Source organism: Lissotriton helveticus, chromosome 1_1 (genome assembly GCF_964261635.1).
Source record: "Lissotriton helveticus chromosome 1_1, aLisHel1.1, whole genome shotgun sequence".
In the NCBI taxonomy this organism is placed as follows: Eukaryota; Metazoa; Chordata; class Amphibia; order Caudata; family Salamandridae; genus Lissotriton; species Lissotriton helveticus.
The window spans coordinates 82826694-82846306 of NC_136057.1; the positions used below are offsets into that span (position 1 = coordinate 82826694).

At 47.3% G+C, this 19613-nt stretch overlaps 1 protein-coding gene across 1 annotated transcript in view; it reads left to right on the top strand.

The window, feature by feature from the left end:
* Positions 1-19613, top strand: part of LOC144758795 (uncharacterized) — a 317831-nt gene that overhangs the window by 25608 nt on the left and 272610 nt on the right. The window contains exon 4 of the mRNA XM_078646450.1: positions 7974-8796. Coding sequence (XP_078502576.1) covers positions 7974-8796 — 823 coding nt within the window. The remainder of the gene's footprint in view (positions 1-7973; positions 8797-19613) is intronic.

A 19613-nucleotide genomic window follows, 5' to 3' on the forward strand; every position in this document is an offset into this window, starting at 1 on the left:
AGAAGTTCATGTCGTCTTTGTGTCAATGGAATTTTGACTGCTCTCCTTACTTATTCGCATCATCTTACAAAGTTTAAGACTCTTTGAGGACAGTAGTCTTGCTTTTCCCTTTAAAAGTCCCTCTTTTGTAGCTTTTACCTCTTTCTTATCACTTGTTCATCATTCTCGTTGTCCTTAAGTTCAGCTCTTATTTTCAATGCGAGGTTGGAGAACTCCATCAGGCTGCAGATTTAGAACTGTAACAAAAAAAACAAGTTAGCAGGCCTTTTCCATCTATGAACTCATGATCTGGAACAACATCCCTGTATCCATCAGGACCGCCCGACATTGCTCCCATTTAGGAAAGAGTTGAGGACTCCCTTCTTTAAAAATAATTTATGCTCATCTTTGGCCCTAGCTTTAGGCTAGGTTTGCAGTATAGAAATAACATATACATACATACATAAAGAAGCTGGCCTAGCCTACACTAACGTTTCAATACTTTTGAAAAAACTCTTGTGAAAATGTTCATGGGAAAGTTGGGAATGGTTATCCCACCAGAGCACCCCTGGCATCCAGTTAAGATTTTATCAAGAGTAACAAGTCCACCTTTTAAGCCACTACATCACTGCAAGCCTTAATGTAGATAGTTGTCTACCTAGTAGCAGTCACTTCCTCAAACAGTTAGCAAACTACACGCCCCATAAGTAGATGAACAGTTCCTGCAAGTTTACAAAGACAAAGTTAAATATGCACCCAGAGTTAAACATGCATGAAAATGTATGAAAAATATGACCGTTGTTTGCACCTGCACAATTTGGCAAATGGTTTTCTACTCGTGCGGAGACTAGGGGTGGGCGGAATGTGCGTAGTCATGTTATGCAAAGCTCTGCGAAAAAAAGTCTCTGTGAGCACGCAGAATTCTGAGAACACGCTGAATTGCTTCTTCCGCCTGTTCACAATGCTTTTTTCCTGTTCGAGAACGCTGTTTGTGTACTCGGGGGAAATATCTTGCAAACTCACATCTTGAAAGCGTGAACAAGCAAAAAACTCTGCGAAGCTGCAGATCTCGGAAGTTTTGGCAATTCCACTTTCTCCGCGGAACGCGAAATTACCCAAATTCCACAAATGCCGCAAGTAGAACACCACATAGAAATACCACAGGCTGAGTCCACGTGTGATAAACATGCAAACATGGATTTTCTACCCAACATACCTCTTGTAGATATTTGTAAAGCAGAAAAATGTGGTTCTGTGCATCTTTTCATAAAATATTTCTCTGGTGACATCAATGCAAGGAAGATACCCAGAAGTGTTTAATTGTTCTAAGCATAAGGGAGGAGCCGCGCCTGCGACCAAGATGGCCGCTTGAGCATCGGCTCCGCCGGCCGCCACATCCTGACTGCCACTCTGGCATAATATCCTGTACCCCGTCCCCGCTATCTGGTGGGGGACTGTCACCTGAGTCACTACGTGAAATTTGGGATCGATCGACTGCTCCGGCGACCGATTATCGTCGTCGGAAGTATTGGGGCCCTCGAAGCCGAAGGCCGGGACCCCGAGTGTGCCACAGCCCGGGGCACAGTGCGACAACATCGGGCACCGTGACCGGAACTGGCCGGTCGGACCATCATCTGTTGTACCCGGGTGGAGATTGAGGTGCCCTCCCTCTCTCTGAGACTCGCTGCAGCCTACTCTCGCAAAATACCTTGTGGTGGGTTTCACCTTCTTTTGCGATCGAGATGACGACTCGCGACCCTGACAAGCCGAAGACCCAGAGATCGACCCGCCCGGTCCAATCGAACCGGATCGACAAATATGCTGTCGCTAAGGACACCTCACTGGAGGCGAAGAGCTCTCCGATCCGGGGCCCAGAGAAGGGTCCAACTGGTGATGAACCCATGATGAAGGAGGTGATGGCGGCCATCAAGAGAATTCAGTCCTCTCTGGGATCTATTGATCATAAATTGGACACCGTCACCATTGAGGTGGGACTTGTCAGGGCCCATTTAACCAAGACTTCTGAGAAAGTGAAAGACTTGGAGATCAAAACGGGGAGTCTTATTGAAGATGTGTCGGAACTACAGAGAGCGGTGTCGGACCTCAAATCGGCCCGTACCCAATTCGACCGTAAGCTTGATGAGTACGAGGGACGGGCAAGACGAAACAACGTTCGCATTCTTGGGGTCCCGGAGCGTGCGGAGGGGGCCTCCCCAGACCTTTTTGTTGAAGATCTCATCCTGCACCACCTGAAACTGAAGGGATTGAGTAACTTTTTCACAGTGGAGAGGGCTCATCGAGTGCCCGGTGGTCGCCCTAAAACTGGGGCGCTTCCTCGCCCCATTATTGCCCGTGTCCTGAATTTTCGGGACCGGGACGCCATCTTGCAGTCGGCGAGATCATCGGGCCCGCTAGCCTACGAAAATGCGTCACTGTTGTTCTTTCCTGACTTTACCCGGTTGGTGCAGAGACAACGGCAGGGATTCGTGCCCGTAAAGAGGAGACTGCGGGATCGGGAAATGAAGTACTCTATGGTGTATCCGGCCCGCCTACGGATTGAACACGCTGGCAAACCTTGGTTTTTTGATTCACCAGAGTCGGTGGAGAGCTGGCTTGATCATCTTGTGGACCCTGGTCCCGAGCGCGACTCTAATGTTGGTGACGAGGACTGACGCCCTGTCAGATAATGTTTTATATTGACTATACGCTTTAACTTCCTTCACATTGCGGGGTTCTCTGGGGTATATTTGCCCCCCGTTGTACCTGCTTCTTGACTTGTTATTCTTATTTGTGTACTATTGGGGGGACTCGGGCGGTCTGGGGTGGTGGGGGCTGGCGACCTGTTGTAAGGTCCTCCTCCTTTTCTACGTTTAGAACTTAGTTCGTGGGGGCGACAGGCACACTGCAAGTTGGGGATGTGTACGTGTTACATGCAGGGGTGCAGGGTGGGGGGAGTTTTTGTTTCGGGTTGGGGGGATGGGTTGTAGTTGTTTTTGTAGTTAGTGACCGGAGCATGCACAGGAATCCTTTGAAATGTACTCGATTATCCTATACCAATGACCACTTTTAGACAGGGCTTGGGATTCTCGGTCCTTAGTTGGAACGTCAATGGCCTAGGTGATAGAATTAAGCGCACTGCTGTTAACCAATTTATTAGACGGAGGTCTCCAGATGTTGTATTGTTACAAGAGACCCATTTGTTGGGGAAACGTTGTATGGCTTTGCACAGGGGTGGTTACAAACTGGTGGCACATGCTGGTTTTACTTCGGGATCCAGGGGAGTGGGTATTTTGCTCAAGAATTCGTTTCCGTTTACCATTCATTCCACCTGGTCTGATAATCGTGGGCGATATGTGGCCCTCTCTGGTGCTTGGGAGGGTAGAACTGTGTCGCTTGTGTCTGTGTATGTTCCCCCCTCACTGCAGACTGATACCTTCTGTGACCTGGGTAGGGTGTTCCTGACTCTGCCCATAGGACTCATGGTGATTGGGGGTGATTTCAACACAGTAGTAGACGGTACATTGGATAGGCTCCCCGCTCGTGCCTCACTACCCTCTCACAAGTGGCTGCCTGATTTCCTTTTGTCTACTGGCTTGATCGATAGCTGGTGCGCACGGCACCCGGGAGGGATGGAGTATACGCATGCATCCGCGGCGCACCATTCCCTCTCTAGACTTGACTACGTCCTTCTGCCGGCGGCACATGCGGCCGTGATTAGCGAAGTGGCGCACTTAGTGCGGGGGATCTCCGATCACTCGCCATTGTGGCTGCGTGCGTGTGTGGGTCGTGGTGATGTGGGTAGGATTGCCCCAATCCCCGCTTGGAGATTGCGCGATCCTGTGGTGAAGCGAGAATTGGGACGGGTGACTGAGAACTATTTCAGTGAAAATCAGGGTTCGGTCGCCTCTCGATGTTCTCTTTGGGAGGCCTACAAAACAGTCGTCAGGGGGGAGGTCCTATCACTTGTTGCCGAGCAAAAACGGAAGAGAAGGGCTGAGATAGACAGGGTGGAGGCGGAGCTATTGACCCTCGAGACCGCTGTTTCCTCCGGGGGCGACCCGTGGGCGGATCATCGCCTCGGGCTGCTCCGGGACGAATACAAGTCTCTGACTCGCGATACCGCTAGGGCACAGTTGGATACCACGCAGGACAGAATTTATGAACATGGTGACAAGGCTGGCAAGATAATAGCATGGTTGGAGAAGGGTGACTGGGGCTCTAGGCTGGTTCCGGAGCTGCAAACCGCGGGCTCTGGGGTCACGTCCGACCCCCAGTTGATAGCGGAAGAGTTTGCTTGTTACTATTCTGAGGTTTATGCCTCCGCCGGAGTGTTCACCGAGGCGGCCAACTCGGATATGTTACGTGATCTTGTGCTGCCGGTTTTGTCGGATGACGATAGGAGCTACTTGGACTCTGCCCTCACCAACGACAAAGTGGCAATGGCAATTAGGGGAGTACATTCTGGAAAGGCCTCGGGCCCTAATGGCCTTCCGATCGAATTGTTTAAGCCCAACGCTGATCGCTTGGCCCCTTACATGAGGGGCATGTTTGCTGAGAGTTTGGAGTGTGGTCAATTGCCTTACGACCAGCGAGTGGCTAACATCGTTGTTATTTATAAGGAGGGTAAGCCGCGGCTTGAGTGCTCCTCTTATCGCCCGATCTTGCTATTAAACGCGGAGCCCAAGATTCTGGCTAAACTACTCGCTACACGGCTTGTAAAGGTTATATCCACCCTGGTACACCCGGATCAGTCCGGTTTTATGCCCCGGAGGAACACTGCTCTGAATCTTAGGCGCCTTCATGGTGTCCTGGCGAATGCTCCCTATATCTATGAACCCGCCATTTTACTGTCGTTGGATGCCACTATGGCGTTCGACCGAGTGGAGTGGCCCTATCTCTTTGCCGTACTAACTAAAGTGGGCTTCGGTCCCGGCTTTATTGGCTGGGTCCGACTCTTGTACTCTGCTCCGTTGTCACGAGTCGTTGTAAACAATCACAAGTCGAGAGACTTTTCTCTTGGGCGTGGCACTCGCCAGGGCTGCCCCCTTTCACCATTACTGTTCGCTCTTGCCCTGGAACCCCTGGCGGCCTGGGTGCGCTGGGACCGTTCCTTCAAGGGGCTGCGCTGGACTCCGGAGTGGGAAGACAAGATTTCGCTTTATGCGGATGATATTCTTTTGTATCTTTCCTCCCCCCGGTCCTCTCTGATCGCGTTTATGGACATACTAGCCGTTTTCAGCAGGCATTCGGGTTTCTTGATAAACTGGTCTAAATCGGTGTTGTTTGTACTGAGCGGGGATCCCCCCAGGGTTCCCGATAATTGTCCTGTGAGGGTGGAGTCGATAAGCTTCCGTTATCTCGGGATTCATATTTCTCTGGATCCCACGGTGCGCCACAGGTTGAACCTACTGCCTCCTTTAGCCAGACTGCGCGCGGACACGGTGCGGTGGAAGGCATTGCCTCTCACGCTGCTGGGTCGCGCCACCCTCTTTAAGATGATGGCCCTTCCGCGTTTCCTATATGCTCTCCATAACTCCTTTGACCCGATTCCCCCGTCGTATTTCCGTGAGATAGAGTCTCTTCAGCGCGGTTTGCTGTGGGAGGGACGCCCACGTATCGCCCTCTCCAAACTGATGTTGCCCTGGTATGATGGTGGGATCGGGCTGCCGAACGTCCGTAAATACTATTGGGCTTCACAGTTGGCCCCTATCAATCAGGCGATGTATGGCTCTCCCAATGACCCTGGATATGAGATGGATCGTAGTCAGTTACCAAGGGGCGATTTCACCCGTGTTCTATATGCTCGCCGCGGGCGATTTCCTCTGACGGGGCCTACTCTGCGCTCCGCGGCGGTGTGGCACGAGGCCAGCACCACCCTTCATTGGGCGGGACGCTTGACTTTGTCTACGCCGCTCTGGAGCTCTGAGAGATTGGGGATGCTTTGGAAGTTGAAGGGTTTTGACCGATGGAATCTCATCGGCATTTCGCGGATTCGCGACATTTGGTGCAAAGGTAGGATCTTGACCTTCGAGGAGCTGCAGGCCAAATACCAATTGCATGACACCGAGCGGTTCCGTTACCTGCAGATTAGTCATGCCTTGCAAGCGGTGGTGCATCGTGGTGAGGAGTTACCGGAGTGCTCCCCCCTGGAGGATCGCCTATTGGATGGCCTTTTACCTACTAAATCGATTTCCCTCACGTATCGTAAGCTGGTCAACCACTCGGAGGACCCGCTGGTGCACATACGCAGCCAGTGGGTAGCCGATGGTCTAGTGCTGGACGATGAGGACTGGAGGGAAGCGGTAGCATACCCTAGAGAGATAGCGGTACCAATGAGGTTGAGATTGATTCAGCTTCGGACCCTTCACCGTTCCTATGTGACGGGCCTGAACTTGCAGAGAATGGGGCTGGCGGATTCACCCGACTGCCGACGAGGCTGTGGGTTGCCGGGGTCATTCATGCATATTATTTGGGAGTGTTGTGAGGTCCGCCAGTTTTGGGATGGTATCCATGAAAAGACGAGTGAAGTGTGGGGGTTGCGGGTTGCTCCTGAGGCAAGGCGATGTTTGTTAAATGTGTGGGAACCCACGGACCTGCCGATACACGGGAGGGTGTGGGTGACCCTGGCGTGTGCAATTGCTAAACGTAACATCGCGCAGCTGTGGGGGGCGGCCCGGGCTCCCAGAGTCAGTAAGTGGATGGAAGACCTTGACTGGTGCATGTTTCGTGAGAAATATGTCTATGTGTCCAGGGGACGCCCCCGTAAATGGGTCAAGATATGGAGTGCCTGGAATTCTTATCGTGGGGACATCTGTGAACCGCCTACCCTGGAGCTGACACCTGAGTATCTTGAGACCTAATAGGCCTGTTTTTATGAATCATTCGCAATGTATCGTGCTTATTTGTGAGTCATTGATGTACTTGATACTGTGATTTCTGCACTTCGGTCACTGTTTAACTTTGTTTTGTTTCAATAAAAAGATTTAAAAAAAAAAAAATTGTTCTAAGCATACTAGTAACTTAATTACCCATTCTTTCCTTTCAATCAATCAATCAGCGGTTTATATGGTACTCACCCGTGTGGGTCTTAAGGCACTGGGGGGGGGGGCAGCTCCGGGTCAGTCGAAAAGCCAGGTTTTGAGGCCCTTCCTGAACGTGTGGAGGGTTGGTGAACGCCTGATGTTGACCAGGAGCTCGTTCTAGGATTTGGCTGTGATGTAGGAGAAGGCTCTCCCGCTGTTTCTGTTTCTGCTGATGCGGGGAAACTCTGCCAGGGCGAGATCAGTGGAGCAGAGGTTCCTCTTTGGTAGGTGGAAACAAATTCGGTCATTGAGGTATGTGGGTCCGATGTTGAGGGATTTGTAGGCGTGGGTGAGGAGTTTGAAGGTGATCCTCTTCTCAACGAGAAGCAAGTGGAGACTTCGTAGGTGTTGGGTCATATGTTTGTGGCGTGGTGTCCCTAGAATGAGCCTGGCTGCGGCGTTCTGAACCTTACCTATTCTTTTAAGTTATGGCACAACCTGTGATGTGCCACAGCTTTCTGCAAATGGAAAATTTTACTCACTTGCATGTTGCAGGCTCACATGCATCACCCACTTGCTGTATGGTTGGAAAGTATATAGGTTGCTCAGATTAAGCAGTTTATTTTTTTAATTTTACACATAAGCAGTTGTATTCCGATGGAGAAAACAACACACTGATTTCAATTGGTGTCTGCGCCCTGATGCATTATGCCTTTCTGGTATGGGATTACGAGTCGTTCTCCAGATCAAAACTCAATCTTAAATTAATTTATTTTTAGTAGTCAGAACCCAACCCATGAGAGATCACCACATGTGAACTGTAGAACTACAAGCAACAAATGATTGTTTACAGGTAGTAACATTTTCCTTCCTTCCTAGATATTACTGTCCACCTTTCTCATATTATAACCGTGCATTTCTTTCAAGAAATATTTCCCATGTATAATTTTCAGTGTTCATTTCATTCTGCAGCACAGCAGTCGCAGACAGAAAGTATGAATAGGAACGAGAAACGTAAAGCTTCTGGAGGAAGGAAGAATTTTGCTTTTAAAAAGAATGAAAGAAAACACCAAGGAATACACAGGAGGGAGAATTTTAACAATAAAACACTACTTGCAAGGCAGAAAAGAATATGCACCAGCGTAAGAGCTTATGCCTCTGCTGAGTGTAAGAAGACATTTACTGGAAAGACGCATCTTTTACTGCACGAGCAAACACACACAGATCGGTATCCCTACACTGAGCATGAAATGAGGTTTGCTGATAAGGCAACACATGAAAAAACTCACAAAGGAGAGCGGCCCTTTCACTGCAATATCTGTGAGAAAAGTTTTACTCGGAAGGGAAATCTTCTACAACATCAAAGCGTACACACAGGAGAGAAGCCTTATCACTGCACCGTGTGTTCTAAACCCTTTTCTCAGAAGGCGACCCTTGTACGGCATCAAAGAACTCACACAGGAGAGAGGCCTTATCACTGCACTGTGTGTTCCAAATCCTTTTCTCAGAAGACCAACCTTGTACTGCATCAAAGAACTCACACAGAAGAGAGGTCTTATCACTGCACTGTGTGTTCCAAACCCTTTTCTCAGAAGGCACACCTTGTACAGCATCAAAGAACACACACCGGGGAGCGGCCTTATCACTGCACTGTGTGTTCCAAGAGGTTTTCTCAGACGGCGACCCTTGTACGGCATCAAAGCGTACACACAGGAGAAAAGCCTTATCACTGCACGGTGTGTGGCAGGAGCTTTGATCTTAAGGCAGCCCTTGCACGCCATCAAAGAACTCACAGGTGACGGCCATGACACCGTACAGGATATGGAAACTGCTTTAAACAAAAGGTGGTGCTCAACAACCTAAAGTAACACATACAAGATGGAAGCCTTCTCGAAGCACTGCCAAAAAAACTTAATTTAAAAAAAGAAATGTGATCTTTTACATCATCTAAGAATCTACAGCTGAAGTTAAACCTCAAATGACATCTAACAATCTTTCCTGGCTGAGATCCTCCCTTTCCTCTAAATGGCAGAAGAGCTTTGAGTTTAAGGACAAAATCTAACGTTCGCAGCGTCTCCAAACAGAATGTAGGTTCTTCAACGTCACTAATGTCACTTCACCAAGCAACAAACTTCACAGAGGCTGCTTCACTGCGAATTAAACCTGTCAAACTCTCATGAAATGTGTGCAGTGTTGAGGACATGTTACCAACGGTGGATCATAAACTGTCCTGATATACATAACGTCTGGGATTCAACAACAAATTATTGAAAGACCTGAGCACATGGGAAAAAGAAACTAGGAGAAGAAATAGGAATCAAAAACCACTTGAGGACAAAAAAGTATAGACTCGTTCCATCACTAAACCAGGAACATCTACTCCCTATCAGTATCTTCTGACCGGCTTTGTAAATATTCTGTACAACCCATCCAGGCTGAGAGATCAAAAGAGGATTCATGGCTCCACCCATATAATTCTGCAGTTTCAACTGCGAGACCGTGACACAATTCACAATGTTTTGAGACGGTTTATTCTGGTGAGAATTTTCTTTTTTTTTATAATCAATTTTATTATCATTTGAAAAGGAAAAAAAAGACAGCATACATCTTACACAGTAAAGCCAATTCCATCTCCAACAGACAGTAAAAACCCCCACTGTGTGGGTAGGAGTATTTATGCAAGCCACCCAAGCTGGAAAGCAGCACCCTGTTACATGGGAGAGACAAAGCTTGCAATTTAAAACAGTAGGTTCAGCCATTTGCCCCAAATCCTATGGCACCTTCTGGGACAACCATGTTCCTCCTGGGCCACTCACCAATCCACTCCCTGGTGCGACTTTCGTGGGGTAGGGGGGTTGGGCTGGGCCCAGGCTGCAGCAATATCTCATTTAGCCACAGCGACCGCCGTTCCCTGAAAATGTTTGTCCGCTCTAGAGCAGTCCAAACCTTCAAATACACCCAGGAGAAGAAGTAAGGGATCGTGTGGAACCTGCCAACCCAAGGTCTGTGTGAGCTCAGATTTCACCTCAGACCAGAAGGGGTCAAGGCCAGGGCAAAGCCAGACCATATGGTAGAAGTCGGCCGGAGTTTGGCCGCTATTTTGGTCAGAATTAAATACCCAAAAACTAACGTTCACATACATTACAAAACAAAGCAGTTTGTCCGATAAAGACACTGTAAGGAGTATTTCATCTCATTGTGTGATGTGTTTTGTGAGGTCAATTGTGTCCTGTTCTAGTGTGAGGGGTGAGATTGACAACTAGACAAAGGACACTGCCGCAGTGAGCTGTTTGCCAAGAATGTCTTATTTTCCGCAATAAAACTTTACTAATAAACCAATCTGCCTGCCTGTTCCATGTGGTGATGAGACTGGAGATACTTCAAACTCATCAGTACGTTCAGAGTGTCTGTTTTCTATCTTGGTGATTAGTCTGTCCCAGAAGAGGGTGGGGAGGAACTTACGCTACCCTGCAGACCTTCCACCACCCGCCCCGAAGATGTGAGGCGTTCCAGTGTGTAGTTCGCTCCATCGCTGTGTTTATTAGAGTAGTGCAAGCGTTACAAGTACACTTTGCACTGTTGATGTTTCAGAAGACAACTTTTGAAGTTTAATAGTGTAATTGTTTTTGGAACACCTTTGTCCCTTGGACCTTTTCCTTCACTGAGCGTATTGGTTGGCTTAAAATAGTCCGATTACTCTGGACACTGTGCCATCTGTGAGCGCACAAGGCGTGCCTCCAAACCATTATATCGAAGCAACAGCACAAGTGTATGAAGTCTTGAATCATCCTGGTGAATGTTGTGTGTCCCCCACAAGATCCACCCGTAGTCATCAGTGACCATGAAGCAAGGGACAGACAGATGCCTGGTGCGAAGCTGCTCTAGGGTCACTCAGACACCAGTGCCGATGTCGCCACCCCTATCCCCGACAATGTTTAACATCTACGTCTCTCCTTGGGCCAGACTTATCAGGAGGCATGGATTTGCCCTGGTCTCATATGCTGATGATTCTCAGCTTGTTATCTTTATCTTCTATCAGCCTGAGGCCACAGCCGCCAGGTTTCATGCTTGTCTCACTGAGATCATGACCTGGATGAACCATAGCTTCCTGAAAATGAACACTGACAAAACAGAGGTGATAGAGTTTGGCCCTGGCCGGTGCCTGTGGAATGACTCCTAGTGGCCGGTTGAGGCGGGGGAATGCCCGTGTCCTGTCCCCAAGGTCAGGAACCTCGGAATCATCTTCGATGACCAGTTTAATTTTTCTGCCCAGGTAAACAGTCTCACTTCCTCCTGCTTCTTTTCATTAAAAACCTTGAGAAAAATCTTCCCTTTTTTCTCACAAGAATTGCAAAAGACGGTGGTGGTGGCTCTCTTCCTGTCTAAACTGGACTATTGCAATGCCCTTTTTTGGGCATTGATAAGACCCAGCTGAGAAAACTGCAGTCTCTACAGAACACTGCAGCAAGACTACTTCTAAACATTCCTAAAGGACAATCAACCTCGGCAGGAATTAAGTCACTGCACTGGCTTCCCATCCAGCAGCGGGTGGAATTTAAGGCCTTATGCCTGGTGCACAAAGCACTTTATGGTGGAGGTGCTGAAGATATCCCAAAAAAAATCCTACCTTATACCCCCTCAAGTGCCCTTAGATCTGCTAATTTGGGCGCTTCACCAGATTGCTAAAATCAGACGGGCAAAATGGATGGCAGGACTTTATCAAGTTGTGCAGCAAAGTTATGGAACAAAATGCCTATGGCCATGAAATTTCCATCTAATCAGCAGGTCTTTAGGAAGGACTTGAAAACATGGCTGTTCACTTCCACATAGTCCCCCGGTAACACAGGCCATACTACCTTTCTACATACACTAGCGCCAAGACGCCACGGCAATCGCGCACTCTATAAACATATATCCCATCCTATCCTATTTGGGCAAGTGCTGGAGCTTGCTGTGGCTGGTAGCAAGCCCTGGATCTGCAGTGACGTGTGGATCTCTAGGAATGAACTAAGTAGCAATGGTGGCATGTTTGTGTGTGCAATGAAGAGACGCCCTGGGGGCTAAGAGAATGATGAGACTAGGAATTGGGGGCCTCAGCTAAAGCTGTGATACCGGATTATTGTCAAGAGCAAGCCAGCGGGTCACAAGATTGTTACAGCTGCGTTGCCACATTTACGGCATATCAGCCAGACATAAAACTTTATTTGGCTTACATAGGCTCTAAAAGTACAAGTTACTAGCATATTAGACTCAAAATTCATTTACTAAAACACAGATTTTTTGGCGCCAGATGTTTGTCCCACGCAGTAAAATCAGTGCGAACAGCACCACGCACAGGGCAAGAGGGAACTGCATCTTTCCGCCGCTTGAGTAGAAGTTCTACTAGAGCGGCAGCTTCCTCAACGCGAATGGAAAGTTTCTCAACACGAGTGCGAGTGCCCATCCCCGGGCAGCCGCGTTGAGAAATCTCGTTGGGAGATTGTCTAGTGCTGGATTTTCCTTGCTCACGCTCGCCAATTTAACGTTGGTGAGCAAAAGCAAGGAAATGCTTTTCTGAACTCCGAGTGCTCTGAGGAGTGTGGAAAAACTCCACAAAGTCTACGAACGGAGCTGAGTTCACCGCCCAGACCTAATGTTTATGTATCTGTATATAAGTGTTGAGAGAAATTTTTTGGGAGCTTGGAGCTATCACGTCAAGAATTTAACAATTTATTAAGCACATATTGATGGGAATAATGCTTCTTTTTCTATTACTGAATTTGCGCAGCAACCAATCAACAGTAAACTTAAAAACTACATTTCCCATGATTTCAGTAACCACGGTCCACAAATCACTGCCCATTATGCTCAGGTATGGCCAGCACCATCTTACTGCCTCGTATTTGAGTATGCTCAGTTTCAAACAGTTCAACAAAAATATCCCGGTCCTAGAAGGGATTACCTTCTTTGTCTAACCTGGAACACGGCAATAGTTGTATAAACGTCACTCAGCTGAAGAGCTGTAAAGCTCCAACTTGAAGTCTGTTACCTTGTCTAGTATCCAGGTGTCTTGAGACAACATGTCCCAGTTGTTAAAGAAATATCTCACTTTTCCCCCCACCCAAATGTTATTTGACATGGAATGATCTATACCCTGAAAAATAAGCATGGAGGGATGTCTCGCTCTGGGCGGTCCCCCCATAATTTAATTATTGTAGTCCTTCTCAGTGGTAAGGGCACTCTCTGTAGACAAATAATTTTGATCTTGCTGGTGCAAACTCTGGCCTCATTTACAAGAGGCCTGCCCAGCTGGAGCGTCACTTTTCTTTTAAAGCTCGTGTGGTGCAGGCCTCTGAATCATATCTACAAGGCAACGCAAAACGCTTCATAGATATGGAGTAAGGCTAGGCAGCGCAAAGCGCTGCGTTGGCTTACTCAAGTACAAAAAGAAGTGGTCCGAGTTATCAATCAATTATGTACAAAAGTATTACTTCATACCAATGGACACCACATATAATTAGGTACAGTGAAATATAGTTACAGATGCAATATTCTTAGTCAAATTGCATTTATTCACAGCAAAAGTTCACTCATTTAGATTTCAAACAAGGAATTTATCATATTATGATCGATATTCATTCAATGTAATTGTGAATTCATTACATTAAAAAGTGCTCTCGGTGTGAAAGGGAAGGGAAGTGAAGAGGTTTGTGAGGGACAGGGTAAAGGTGGTGTGACATTAATAACATCACACTAAAATCAAATACGCCTTTACAGTCAAGGTAGTATTAATGTTCCCAAAACACATCACACATAGGTGAGATATATTAATTGCATTGGATCCTATGGTGTGTCAGGTTGGTGTAGTCTACGTTTCAACCCCTTGTGTGCTGAAGAGTTAGTATTGCCTCATGTTGGGGTCTTCATCAGGACAAAGGTAGAGAGTCTATGAATCAATGTAGAAGCTAGTATTAGTAATCTACGTGGTGAAATGGCTGTATTTGTAATAGGAAATGAAGGAGTTACCTACAGGGAACTGACGGTCAACGGCTGTCCCGTCGTTGTGTGGGCTAGAAGGCGCTCCTACCGATTCTGAAATAAACAAAAATGAAAAGAATCCTCAAAGGACAGTTCTGGCTGGTCAGCCATCAACCCATGGTTTGGAAGGGAGAGACACTTACTTGAGCATAAGTCCTCATGCGGCGGCATAGAGCGTTTGGTAGTAATGTAATTTCTGCGTGGATGCCGTACTTTTCTGGCACCGTTCTAAAAGTAATTGAAGTGCACCATAAGAGGCTGACAAGAGAGGAGGTAGTACATAGTACATCTAAATACAATTGAGGGGCATACAAACATTTACCCTCGTGCTGTTCGTAAAGTGCCTGGTAGAGAAACTCGCATCTACAATGTGCATCTAAATCATGCAAATGATCTGGTAAAGTGGTGAATCTTAACAGTCTGGACGGCGATTTTGTGGTTAATGCTAACCCTGTTGGTCGGGAGGCGCATCGAATGGTTTAGTGCCGGGGGACTGATCTGTAAGGGCTCGGGGCTCGAAGGTAGGTGGAGGAGGTAGTACATAGTACATCTAAATACAATTGAGGGGCATACAAAAATCTACCCTCGTGCTGTTCATAAAGTGCCTGGTGGAGAAACTCGCATCTACGATGTGCATCTAAATCATGCAAATTTGGGCGAATGATCTGGAACTTAACAGTCTGGATGGCGATTATAGTTAGAACTAACCCTGTTGGTCGGGAGGCACATCGAATGGTTTAGTGCCGGGGGACTGATCTGTAAGGGCTCGGGGCTCGAAGAGCTAGGCGTATTTCTTGTTACCTTGTCGGCGTCCAAGTGTCGCCGTCCGTGCAGTTCGAGACCTCGATCTATCTGAGGATCCTCGCGGTGCCGCAGCTCGATGCTCGGTATCTAGGGGCTCGGCACTGTCAGGCCAATCGCCTGATCGCTACATAGAACGCCGCGTCATCATGAGGCGGGTCCGGGAGGGAGCGTGTAAAAAGATGCCTGTTGATTCTTAGGGATAGTCCACCTTCGGATCGTATATGTATTGTGAGGAAGGGAAGCGTTGACACTGTTAATGCATAAACTGGTGATGTTATACCCGACAGGTTCAGTCTGGCTTAGGTATATGGTTCCCAAATTCCATGACAATTAGTATAACAACTTTCAGCATACATGAGACAACATATAAGTAAAAGCGTGTCAATATTTATAGAAGAAACAGTCGGTCATGATTAAGTGATTCTGCCAATCTAGTTATACATAGTATATGATGAACATGAGATATGTATAAAGATGTATAACAGAGATCTGTAGACAGCGTTGTACCTGTGTATTGCAATTGGTGCAAGTTAATATTTGTGAATGGAACCCATTTGATTGTGGATTCGGGCAACCTCTTACCCTTGTTAGTAAGTACTCTGTCTATTGGTAAAGTTTATGAAAAAGACAGTGACTGACCTACTATATATGTCCATATATATGGTTTGTTGTCCCTGGGCTTAATTGTAAAGCAGTCATTCGGGTTCAAGGCCCGCCATCTGGGCACAATTAGCATCTAGTTCGTTAGTCTTGAATTTGTGCATCAATTTGCACTCCCTGATGTTGAGAATGGAGTTCAAGTTCCCACCTCTTGGTCCTAGGGTAATCTTTTCTAGTACGACCCATCTCATAGATTCCGGGGAATGTTTTTTGTCCATGAAATGTTCAACCAGTGGTGCTCCTGCTGTTTGACAGCGGACTCTGCTGCAGTGTTGGAAGATGTGGTTCTTAACCCTTTGTTTGGTTTGCCCAATGTACATCAGTTCGCATGGGCAAAGAATGGCATAAATTACTCCGCTGGTGTTACAATTTGTGAAGGACTTCAGGTCAATGGTTAGGTTGTTGTGAGTGATTTGTTTGGTCTCCCAGCAGGTTGGGCATGCTTTGCACATCGTACATCTGAAGTGGCTTACTACCTCTGGTAGATTCCAGAGTCCTTGGATGGTCGGTGCCTGAGGTGTGTCTAATAAATATGGCTTACTCTGCATCAAGGAGATGTTCCATGGGTGTTGATGTGGGTGGTCCCACGAAACACCCATTTATTTTGACACCACCCAAGATTTAGACACTCAAGTAAACCTGTGGCAATGCCAAAACCTTACACCTCCTAAAAGCAGGCATAACGAGGAGAAATGTTTTCATTTCTCCTCTTTTATTCCTCTTTCCATGTGTGCCACGTTCTTCAGCTGACATAGACCCCAGTGCACCATGGTGCAAGGGTGTCTGTGTTGGCGCTCGGCTGCTAAATGTGCACCTGAAAGGCCAGTAATGCACTGTGTCCTGTACGGTGCATTCCTGCCCTTTCGATTGGTGCAGAGCAGTGCACCAAAAAAGACTTGCAATGCTGCTGTATGCCAATTCTTGGTAAATGAGGCCCTCCGTGTTCCCCGATCAGTCTATGAGGTGGTATTGAATGTGTCTTGTTGGTCTAATTATCACAGCTCGGCCATGGGCTTATCGCTCGTGCAAAGCGGAGTGGGCACACTGGGGTGCATGCATCAAACCAGGCAATAGAAGACTGCACTCCTCCGATCAGAGAGGGTGCAGTCTGACCCAAATCTACTGCTCCACGGATCAAAACGCCGTGGCAATTTCCCGCTGATCGCATCGCTCAGCAGACACGTGTAGCAGCTTCTCTTTCAATTACATTAACAATCAAATAAAAGAATCAATCAAGAAGCAAATACACCGTACAAAAGCCTATATAAGAAGATCTGACCACAACCAGATATATGAATGATAACTGTGGGAAACTGGCTCTTTATAAAGTATACTAAAAAGAGGTCTACTGTACATGGAGTCATGAGTGGACGGGGTTTGCTTTAGCAATCTCAAGTTGCTCTTCTACGGAGTAGTGAGGTCGAGCAGCTTTAGGCTTATCAGAGAGGAGTGTCAGACATCTGTGATACACACAGAGTCAATAATAATAATAATAATAATAATCCACATTTGTAAAGCGCACAATCACCCGTAAGGGTCTCTAGGCGCTGGGGGCCGTTGGGAAGATTAAGCGAGCTATTGCCCAGAGTCACATGGTGCTGGGCTAACCTGCCGCCGGAGCTGGGGATCGAACCCTGATCCCCAGATTCCAGCGTCAGTCGCCCTGGCCGCGGCGCCACACGGTAAATGGTACACACGACTCAATAAGGAGAGCCACACCCATTTATAAAAATAACACATATCTTGATATATATTTAGGCACCAGAATCAATACGATCAAGTAACAGTGCAATTTTCATAAGCATCAATGCTATCCTATGGAGGAAAGACAAATGCTGCATACGAGTTCTTTACAGCGACTCACCTGATCACTCTCTTGGACTTAAGGTGAGTATGGGGCAAGGTCCAAGGCAGGATCAACAGGTCACCCCCAGGGGTTCTAGGGCGGCCGGGTACAGTGGTGCAATACAGCATCTGGTGCCCAATGTTCATCTACGGGGATCGGTCCGGAGTCCTCTCAGTCCTGTTTGGGTGCCTGCAAGATGCAGGGAAGCAGCTCTGCTGCTCCATGGGCGATCCTGGTTCATGGGTGAAGTGCTGGCACTTCTCCCAGGCTTCTGGAGACACGGAGCTGCAGGAAAAGTGGTCTTTGTCGCAGTTGTCAAGGACAGCAATCCGGTTGGCACCAAGTCAGTTAGTGTCTTCTGTTCCTTCTTGCAAATCTTCACAACCGTCTTCTTCTTTCAGGTCATCAGGATCTCATTTCATGGTGCCAGGAGCTCCCCTAAATACTAGTTTTAGGGGCTTTAGGGGAGTAAAGGGTAGAAGCCAAAGAGTCCTGAGGTAAGTGGGCATAACTCTGTCCCAGAGTTCCTAATTCTGCCATCACAAAGATGACTCTGAGATTTCACGTTCACTCAGGTAGCCCATCTTAGGGGGGGAACTATCCTGAAGGTGAACACCTTCCTTTCTACTAATTTTCCCACCTTGTCCAGGCGCCGAGCAGACCCTGGCCAAGAGGGATCAGCATCCTCTCCTGTGAGCGAAGCCAGGTTCCCAAAGGCGGTGGGCTCTTTGAAGCTCCCTGCCTTGGAATGCTAATTCACAGGTCATCCTGTGGGAGGGGTTGTAAACACCCTCTGCCTGAATGGGCTTTGTGTCGGACCTCCTGAGAGAAAGGCTGTCACCCTTGGGTGCCTGAACCTGGTCTGTGGTGGCAGGCTGGGTCATCTTCAGGACTAGAAAGGGCACCTAGGGAGTGATTCAGAAACAAGTGTAAGGGTATGAAGTGGAGACTATGTATGCAACTGGTGTCTGACAGTGGAGTGCTACCTACTGTTGCGGTGCAACGACGTAAAATATCCGCCGTGCAATCCTGGTGGGGGGGAGTGAGAGGCTCCTAGGGGAGGAGAAGGAAACAGTCACATTTGGGTCAATGAATACTGTTTGAAACTAACTGTGTATTATTCACGGTATCACTTACTAGATGGAACTGAATCAATATATTTCAATGGCTTGCGCTCGTAGTTGGCGAAAATGGCGTATATGTCGGCTCGTTAGTCTGACAGTACGCTTGGAATAAATCCAAAGTATCTAGGTAAAGAAACAAGGTTTATTAAAACCGGTATTGATTAAAAAATTGTAGCTTTGTAGCTCCCACTGGACACTATCACTGTCATAAGTAATTCTCCCTCATCCGGATCACAGCTATTAGTGTACACCACCAGCACTATAGTCCACGTGACACAATTGACCGGTACCTCGTCGCTCACTGGTCTCACCCATGTCACCATGTTACAGATTTTATTGTCCATGTATATGTTTTGAATATCTCCTTTCTCTCCCCTTTTTAGGCATTTAGAGGCTTAATTAACCTAAGGCTTTTCATTGTATTTGTCCTGATGATGGTCCCTGATATTTTATAGGGGTCCGAAACGCCGTCGACCTTTTATGCACTTGAACTTAATTGTGATTACTACTGAAATGTCTAGTGCATGTATGTTATACTCTGTACAATTGTACTGTTGATAGAGTAACGTTGTTTCGCCTTACAAAGCCCTTCTCTGCTGTCTACATCACCTCTTGTACTCGCTCTGTCAGTACTGGACACAGGCTTGTGGTCCACTCTGGTTGATTGTTGGATGGTATTTTTATGTGATTTCAATACATAAATTTTGAGTAAAATCTCTGGAAGACCCCTGTCCGGCTGGACATGTCTGTCCTAAAAATATAGATTGACTCTGTCTATATTTTATCCTCGCGATATTCCTTATGTTTGGGACCGCTGTTGTTGTTCAAAAGTATGCTCCCCATGGTCCCTGCAGACTAATTTGGGGTCCCTTGTTGTTATTAAATAAACAACTAACAGCATTTCTGGACGAAAATGACATTTTGCACCCATGTCAAGCAGGTTTCAGGACCCACCATTCCACCGAATCTGCACTTTTGTCATCCACTGAAACCATCCGTGCTGCACTGGATCAGGGAGAGCTGGCTGTCCTGATCCTATTAGATCTCTCTGCAGCATTCGACACGGTTTCCCATGCTATCCTTTTGAATTTGAATTTAATGTATTTTGAATTTAAAAACATTTATTGAGCGCGCTTATACCCAGCGGTTTCATGGCGCTAT